General features: G+C 35.9%; 1 protein-coding gene across 1 annotated transcript; it reads left to right on the top strand.

The window, feature by feature from the left end:
- Nucleotides 1-630: 630 nt before the first annotated feature.
- LOC139700319 (mite allergen Eur m 3-like) lies at nt 631-8,700 on the top strand. Its single transcript, XM_071598958.1, has 7 exons — nt 631-682; nt 1,293-1,405; nt 2,178-2,263; nt 5,507-5,648; nt 6,127-6,246; nt 6,522-6,674; nt 8,554-8,700. Exons 1-7 carry the CDS (start codon nt 631-633, stop codon nt 8,698-8,700), a joined length of 813 nt encoding a protein of 270 aa, XP_071455059.1.
- The last annotated feature ends 1,212 nt before the right edge of the window (nt 8,701-9,912 follow it).

The following is a 9,912-nucleotide window of genomic DNA, read 5'->3' as shown; positions in this document are numbered from 1 at the left end:
TACATATGAGGAAAGACACAAGTGATGAAAGAAGCTCGAAAGATAATGTGAGTAGGATTACCATGAAAAATTAATCATTCTATCAAAAAGAGAGGCCTAGGAACTTTCAACAACGCAAAACCGGAAATGAGGAAAAACGTAATGAAAACATGTCTTGAATTTACATTTAATGGTGCTAAGCCATGTACACTGAACAACGGTAGAAGGGGTCGGGAGCAATAGAACGTGGTGCCATAGAATAATGACGAAAGCAAAATGGGCGGAGCGGACCATCGATGAACATTCCAAGTGAAGGATAGGGGAATGAGAAAGTTTTCCGAGAAAAAAATGAGAAAGAAACAATCTATTTGGATGTTTAACTCTAAAGATCTAGGCATAAAAGTATTCTGTAAGGGAGTTCTGAAGGTCGATTGAATGAAAAGTACAACAGAGGGAGACCATGAGTTGAATGAGAAGAAAAATATGTTGATAGCGTAACATCAGATTGATAAATGGTGATGGATGTGATTAATGTTAATCTTATCGTATACAGTCTAAAAGAATTAGATAGCAAAGGCCATGTGTAGACCTTTTTTGGTCCATGTTTATAAAAGAGGGAAATCCTAGTTTCACTGACCACTGTTCGACGATATGGCCAAGTTAGTAGCTCTTGTGGTTCTCCTCATCATCGGGACGGCGTTAGGTGAGATTTCCTCCTCATGTTGCGTATTTGTAATATTAAAAACTAATTTTTGTTTAAATATATTTTGATTACTAGATTACTAAATTCAAGCCAAACATATTTTCTGCATGGTATGCATGTAATCCTCATTTGTTTTACTTAATTAAACCTTTTGGCTTTGAATATACACAAACATACGAGTGTATGTGTATATATATATATATATATATATATATATATATATATATATATATATATATATATATATATATATGTACACGCGCACGCACATATTATCCATATTCCTTAGGGTATTCAGATCCACACATGCTTCAAAATCTCATTGAAAGTATTTCCATTCAAATTGTAAATTATTGACGATACTTCTAAAAAGTGATCCCAGGATTTTAAGTTCGATGACGAGGAATTTTTAAAAAACTATTTCATCATGATGTAGTTGACAATAATTTGTTTCTTCGCCTTGTCTATATCTCGTAGGTACCTGTAATAATCCTTGCTAATAACATTTGTTGCAATAATCGCCAGAAAATGATTGAACTGAATGTATATATACGAAATTATTGCATAGAATTAAACCTTCAAAAGCAAACTTCATGTCGGAACTTTCAAGGGTCTCCCCAGAGGAAGCCCAAAGGCGTTGGAGCGGCAGTGGGTTTGCCTGGTTTCACTGATCCTTATATCATTGGAGGAGACATCGTCCAAGGCAGGAAATATCCCGGACAGGTAATTATAAAACCTCACTCATTATCCAAAGTTTTTCAAGTTTTCAGTTCAGTCCTAACAAATTCCACAAACTGAACACCTTAATTTTAGTTTACTAAAAGGATGATAAAGGCAAAATTAATTCGATTAGCAGACACCTATATATATTTGATGCTACTTCGATGTGGCAAAGATTTTCGGAAAACCTTGAGCTCATAATTTCGTAGATGTATTTCATGACAACCTAAAACCAGATAAAATTTGGAGTAAAATGGTAGAGCTATGATTTAGTGTAACTGCCGTTGCACATTGTCGTAAACTACATTAAAGTAGCACTTTTCAGGAAATAAATCCGGAATTACGGAAACAGAACAGGTGGGCATAGTGTTCATTAAAAATCATGGATTTCGTCCTTCGATAAAAATTTATTGTCGTCAATTTTCGGTTTACCTATCAACGCAAAATTAGAAAACTCTGGTTGAGAAATGGTAAAAGGAAATATAGATCTGTTGCGACTATGTGGAATGCATAAAGAAGCTGTGCGGATTGGTGCGATCATTTCAGAGTGCGTAAGGCATAAGCGTAAGTAAGGAAGTAAGGAGTAGCAACGTGAAGTAACCATAGTATACAAGAGGGAAATCGGGAGAAGGGTGTTGAATACAGATGTAATGAGAGATAGGATTTTATTCTAAGATACAAAAACGGAACTGACCGATTTACTAGTAATACCGGTGTACATACGGACAACTAATCACTAATCACATTGGTACATGATTTCTTCTTTCTGTCGCAGATTTCGCTGCAAGTGGATGGCGATCACAATTGTGGAGGGTCCATTGTAAACGCCAATTACATCCTCACTGCTGCTCACTGCTCTCAGTATGTTTTCCTTAAGTTTTCTTATTTTTAAGATTCATCCTATATTCACTCAACTCTTTTCTGTGCTTATAAAATGCATTAATGATCTCCTTATGCAGAGTATCAAAAATACTTCAATGCTAATGGGGGTAAGGAGTAATAAGCTGTGAGAGGAACCTTTTAATAAGGAATGAGTAAGCACAGCTAAATTGATTGGTATTAAATGCTGGCTTTGTACCACACTATTCATTTCTGCCCAACACTTACACGTGATTTATGAGCAAAGCAGTGATTTTACATTTAGCATATTCTAACTCATGTAGGCATTTCAAAGGGAATAATGGAGGGAGGTATGCATCGCAAATTTCTACAAAAGTAGACAGAATTGAAATTCATTTTGGTGGGATTCGAAGAAAATGAACAAATGGAAGAAAATATTTGACAATGATGGATTAGGTTGTATAGGTGCTTGAATGAAACCGAGCAAGGAAGTGCTATGAGGTATGCTTAAAAAGTTCCCAAACTTTATTCATCACAAAAAAAATACTTCACAAACAAATTATTGGTAAGGGTCTCCTTCAAAGGAGTCTCCTCCCCAACGTATACACTGTTTTCACTCTTTGAAACAGTCCTGGAACGCTTTTTCTGGAATGCTCACCTCTTACGAATTTTCTTTTATCTCTAGAATGGGCAAAAAATCATTTCCCATAGGTTTTTAGTTCGGGAAACAGGAAAAAGTCGCATGGTGCCATATCTGGTGGGTAGGGTGGGTGGGTAAGCACAGCGGTCTTATTTTGGCTGAATACTCAGGAGTTCTGAGATACGAATGAACCGGCGCGTTGTTTCGGCGAAAAAACCACTCACTCGCCGCTTCTCCAATATTTGGACCGTTTTCGCCTGATTCTCTCTCTTGGGCGTTTCATAACCTCCAGGTAGTACTCCGAGTCGACGTTATGGCCTTAAGGTAGGTTTTTGTGAAGCACAACCCCCGTTCCATAGAAAGAAAACAGTCAACATCACCTTGACATTGGAGCAAACTTCTCCAGCTTTTTGCGGCCAGGGTTTCACCAATCCATTGTGAAGATTACACTTTTGTTTTTATGTGATTTCCAATGTGTATGGGGACGAAAATTAAAGTTGGAGCAGCGAAATAAATTTGAGAAACTAGATTGAAGAAACATTAAAAGAGAAATATATCAGTGTATCAAATATCAGCGTCTTAGTTCTGAGGAACGGAACAAAGGGAACAATAAAGGTAGGATGTCTTAAAAGGGATATTACAAGATCTATGGAGGAACCAGTCAATACAAAAGGATTGAAGGAAACGGGGAAGAGACTATAAAGTCTTAAAATGTAGTAGGAGAGAAAGATGCACCAGGAATTACATAATTTGCCAAAGAGAATACAATTAGGGTATAGGAAATATGGGGGAAAGAACAATTAGTTAATTTGAAAAACTGTGCGTGGAGATGTGCAAGAAGGTGAAGCAATCCTCAAAAGGTAAAAAAGTAAAAACTAATCCGAATATGAAAGAGTAGACAGGGGCTTCATCAAATAACCCAGAGGAAGGAAATGTGGTGTAGTCAAGAGTACACGTGGAAGAAATGTATACCTGATTTTGATATTTTGACGAAATTAAAGATAGGATCCGAGAATAGTGGCGGAGGTGATGCGAGGAAAAACTGAATTGTTAACGTATCCAGTGAAATGCAATACAGGAAATATTTCATGGATGAATATAACTTGGATTCAGAGGTAATGGTTAGCAAGTTACAGTAAAACTCGGTGAAATTAACGAAAATACTTTTGGAAATGATTAAAATAACAAATAATTACTGTAAAATACATCGTAGCAGAATCCCTAAAAATTAAGGAAATGGAGTTGAGATTTCTTTAGAATGCAATAACATTTTTAGGATAAATTCCCCCGGCAAATTTTTTTAGGCCGCTTCTAATCATACCAGAACATTTTTAAATCAGGAGGAGTTTGAGGATTTATAAAAATTCCTTAGAACACAAAAAAATCTAGTGGGGACAATGAGTTAAATTTTGCACTTAAAAAAGATTACGTATTTGTATCCACAAAGAGTCACCAAGAGGAAATTGGAGAAGATTTATGATGACATATTCTTCATATAATAGAGGCTTTTATTGAGAAAAATCTAGAATATATTTGGAAATCTTTCTTTGGCGTAGTAGACGGAGTAGAGTGAACAAAATTGATGACTGTGATGTTATAATATGCATGGGGAAAAGGCAGTTCTGCTCGTTATCTCCTGTGTCTCTGAACTTTTCCGCTTAAGAGATGGGAGCATAGGAATGATTGGAGTGCGTGTAGGAATCGGAATCGGAGTCGCGGATCACCTAAGTCTACATAATTTGCTTATGATATTTGATGAGTGGGTTGGAGGATGAGGATTGGACTCCTGGGAATAAGGCAATATGAATTATAAAGGTTAGGATTAATAAGAAAAGAGAAAAAATTAAGTAGCCAGAAGGGAAGTCTTGTGCTTTTGGGAAGTATTCTTGAGGAAACTGGTCATATTTGTAAGGATACTAGAATAATTAATTCAGCTGGAGAAGGAATTACAAAGGAAAGGGATATAATGAGGAGAATTCTTTAATGAACAGTCGTCATTTATTGAAAATGTTATGTTAGAAATAAAAGAGTGTGAGATATTTCCAAGCATTTAATTTTTGAAGAAAGGAAATGAGCGTTATAGGAAGATTTTCAGTTGTTGAAATGAATAAGGTTGGAGAAAATATTTCAGTCAAACAGAAATTGGAACGCAGTGTATTCCATTAAGTTGACGAATAATGGAGGCTCTTCACTTGCCATTTCGAATTTTTTTTTAGAACTGGCATCTACCATGACCGTGCAAAGGTAATAAATCCGAAGTTTGTTATGAATACTCGGACTGCACGTGTAGAAGTTCGGTTCAATGTTGGTTTATTATTTCAATTAGAAATAAATATTTAAAATAATAAGGAATGTCAGTTTTCAGCCTAACAGAAAAAGTACATTTTAAACGTTAGTAGGAATTAAAGTCGAAGACACCAAATTTAAAATGTTATACTCTACTAAGAAAAAATCACCTACCTAATTATTTTTCAAGCCGACGTAATACCCATTATTTTCAATTTTAATTTTGCCATTTCCCATCCAATTTGATGTCTTGATCTGCTCAAAACTAACGCGATAGTAAATTTCTTACCCTTGATTGAGAATGCATAAACTGATATCAAGTTCTTTTTATTTTGCAGATATGAACCCGAAGAACTCAGTGTTTTATCAGGTACGAATAACCTGAAGACAGGTGGAACGAGGCACAAAGTTACAGAAATTCATTACCATGAAGATTATAACCCAAGCGATTCTTGGCACAACGACGTGTCGGTGATGAAGGTAAGTTTCCACATTGGATCGTGAAGATGAAAAGTTATCCTTTATAATGTTTCTCAGGAGTTCGTCATCTAAGAATAGGATTCGTCATTAATCCAGGTTAACGTGTGAACGGTCGCCACACGACCTATAAACTTCGGAAACTGAAAAAAGATAATGATGTATGACTAAGTCTCTCAAATGACATCTAACAGTGTTTCATTAATTAGGTGGCTGCTGGAATACCTGTAGAATTTCACTCTATATGTAAGCAGGCGCTCTCGCTCTCTCTCCCCAACGAATAAGTTTCCACACCGCACAAAACCACTCTCCCTTTCAAAGTTATATCTAGTCTTTTCTTAACATCCTCAATCGACATCACTGCAATCAATTACCTCCTCCTTGAAAAATATTTTTTGTCAAACTCACTCCTTCTCCTCTTAAGATTCTTCTAATTTTTTTTTGTTCAAGTTATTCATTTGAGATTATACTTCGTTTGCAGGTGGACCCGCCCTTCCAGTTCGATGCAGACGGCAACACCGCACCCGTAACCCTTCCCGAACAGGACATAGAGCCTCCAGTCGGAGCCGAAGTTACGGTCATCGGCTGGGGCCGATTGTCTGTGGGTATATCTTCTGATGCTCCTCAAAATACACGGAATTGAAGTAACTCTTAAAAATAATAAATCATAATGTGTGCATGATCGCAATTGAAAGAACAGTGGTAATGATCACGAAACGTAAATAACGTAATGACTGTTCTGTACAGTCTAAAGAGATGATGCATCTCATTTTCCCATTTTTCAAAATTAATCCTAATGCAGATAAGTTCCAAATAATGTGGATAGTTATATTTTGTGAAAAAACGTACACTTGATTATCATCATTCCATTTTCAGTACATGGGTGAGCTCCCCGACGATTTGTACGAAGTGTCCATTTTCATTTGGAACCACAGCCTCTGCAACGACGCCTATAAGCCGGACGGTCTGACCGTGTACCCTGAGCAAATCTGCGCGGACACTCCTGGAGGAAACAAGGGATCTTGTAATGTAAGTTTTGACTTATTTGAAAAAATTACAGCCTCAAATTTTCTGTCAGTTAATTCCATTAATACCAAAACTTGTCGATCTTCATCCAATCAAATCTGTATTGTACTTAACTACTTGAAATAACGTGCAGGGTTACAATAAAAAATGGATATGACGTCTTTCCTATTTCTTCACGGCCATCTTTGATTACTGATAAACCCTACCATTTTTCATCTTTCAAGCTGCTCAAAAATATCTCCTTTCTCTCGTGTGTTTTTCAGACCTTCATCGCGGCACATTCTTTGTCGTAGCCCTATATTTATTCACTATTAAAAACTCACTTTCCTCACCGAAATCTCATTGCGCCAATCAGCAGTCAATATTTTTCCGTTATTTTCTAAACCACTATTTCTCAAGCGTGTGTCATTCTTTCTAACTTCTTCTGTCCATCTCATCTGTTTTCCTGTGACCTTTACAGTTATGCTATTATCAGTATTTTCTTCGTCTAGATATGAAATTATCACTCCTGAATTTCCATATTATACTCTTCCTTTTCAACGCCGCATCTTCGCCCAAAATTCATTAAAAAAAATATATTTACTTCATTTCTATTCGCGCTCAACATGGACGGGTATGGGAAAAATTAGTTAATTTTTCGCTTGATTTTCAAATAATATTATTCTCGTTCAATCAATACATTATCTTGCCTTAAAATTGAAAAAAAAATCATGGATTTTGTTTTACTTCCGTCATCTTCGTTTCAATTGAGTTTTTTGTGTCATTAATCGTGATTAACCTTTTATTGCCCGCAATTGTTTGGCTCGTGTGCGGGACCTCGGAAGCTATAATTCTTCAGATAGGAGCAAGAACGCGAAAAGAACAATTCATCTTGATAATGTCCCGACACAAATGTTTATATTTCCTCAGTGGTCGCATTTTAATTGTTCTAGTATGCATTCCAGTAATCCGAATCCATGAAGTGACGTTTCTAATCCCCAGATCGAGTCTCTAAAGCCTTCTCTGAATTGATGTCGAATCCATCCACCTTTTTGCCAAAATGAGACTCTTCCCATGACTCTCCCCTGATGCAATTCAGTGCAGGAGTAAAGGATAGATCGACCATGTGCAATGTATATTCTGACATCTCTGCACCATCCGACACCTGAGATTTTTGAATCATACGTAGATTTGGAAAAAAATCCCCTCTCCAATCTACTACAATGTATATATTATTTATAGTTTTCGTTGAATTCCAAAAATCTAGCAAAATAATCTTGATCATATAATTTATTCCATTCTATTAGTTGTCCTGAAAACAGTCACAGAGTCATACGCTGCATAATTGATACCTCTTAATGTCACATTTTCTTCGTGTAAATCTTCCGATTCGGACTAAAATCCGCGCTGTTTCCTATCATGTGGGTACATTCCTTATTTTTTCGATTATATTTGCTTCCAAGGCAGTAATTTAGAAAGGAAGCCTATGTGAGCACGCTTATAATGATAGCTTAAACCGTATTTTCTGTATAGCTATCGCTTTATATGCCTATATCATATCTGTGGCCCTTAGAACGAAATCTTGGGCATGGCGCTACAGCTCTAATCGAAAGTTGAAAATTTCTCAGAATTTTTTCTTAGCGTGGAATCATGGATTGATAAAACTATGAATATAATTAAAATTAAATATTAAATGAAATAAATTTTAGAGCTTAAGTGTCATCAATCTCTTACTTCATTGGGCCCGCCTTCTCTCCTGCTCAGCATTGATTCTCGTTTTTTTCATTATTCAGAGAAATTTGGGATATGTGTACAAATATGTTAAATTGGAGAAGCATATTCATATCTGCCAAATTTTGGAGTTAAATTATTATTCAACAACTATTATTTCATCTTGTTTCAGGGTGACTCTGGTGGCCCATTGTTAATGGAGAATACGGTCGTCGGTCTGGTTTCCTGGGCGAGAGGTTGTGACGAGAAAGGCTATCCAACGGTGTACACGAGAGTCTCGGCTTATCGAGATTGGATTGACTCCAAGGTTAAAGCCTGATTTCCTGCCTCTTTCCAAGGAAATATACGATCAAATCCAGCAGCCAAATAAAATCTCGAATGCAATGAAAGTTTGATAACATGAAATGTATTGAAATAAATTATTGATCTTTTAACATTCACTTGGGTATTTTAGCCAAAACAATTGTGTTTTATGAGTTAAAAATTAATGGTCGCTTGGGGATTTATAATAAACAGCCGCTTGAGCTTTGCTTAAGACAAAAAAGAAGTAATAGGGTGTGGAATGAGTGAGTCATGAAGGAAGAGGGATTAAACGGACCATAACAGATAAGTATGAAGGAAGTCTGAATCGATGTTGAGAAAATGGATGAGAGTCCTCGAAACACCGAAAGATATTTGAAATAAATATTAATTGATTTGAATGGACCGAGCGGACGGGCTGAGAATATCTTCGAAGAATGTGTTCGAAGAGATGATCATCATTTTAATATCCATCATCTTCAAGATGATGGATATCAAAATTATCAGGAACAATTGGGATTTTATGAATTTTATATTAGAAACAAAAGCGTGCAAGTAGAGGAAGAAGTCTCTACTAAATGGACATAAGTTTCATGAAATCACTTAAGATGGAGCTTTTTGGCTTGGCCCATAATGAAATGGGGATGTGAATGTTTGAATGTATGTGTAATAGATTTTTCATTCCCAGACCATTTTTTAGAATACATATGAACTATAATTTGGCGTGTAGTAGTTTAAAATTCCGAGAACCAGTTGGAGCAAGAGCTTTTAATTAGCAATTTTTAATTACTAAATGGGGACCGTCTATTGTTTTTAATTGTTAGATTCATGTTTCCAAGTAATTCATCGTCTTTCGTAATCACTCATTTTGAGGAGAAAATCGAAGAAAATAATAATAAGGCCATACGATGCCCATGACCATGGCATTCTTATCCGCGGTTTTCATGTCAGCTGAAATAGTGTTGCAAATCTGACTAAAGATGCAATGGCTATCATAAAATGACATAGTACCAAAACATATTTTACGGGAATTAGGAAGGTGTTGAAAGCTGAAACAATATTATGTCCACGATATATCAAATTAATTACTAAAGTATAATATAACAAATTAATTAAAGATTGAATTAAACCACTTAAAGGTTTCATTTCAACTCATTTTATCAAAATTATTAGCAAAGAGAAACTGTATTTATTTAGTTCACGAATTATTGTAAATGGAAATTCTGACTTC

Source organism: Hetaerina americana, unplaced genomic scaffold, assembly GCF_022747635.1.
Source record: "Hetaerina americana unplaced genomic scaffold, ioHetAmer1.1.p SCAF_10, whole genome shotgun sequence".
In the NCBI taxonomy this organism is placed as follows: Eukaryota; Metazoa; Arthropoda; class Insecta; order Odonata; family Calopterygidae; genus Hetaerina; species Hetaerina americana.
Note: the sequence above shows the minus strand (reverse complement) of the source record. Positions and strands in the feature narration are given on the sequence as shown.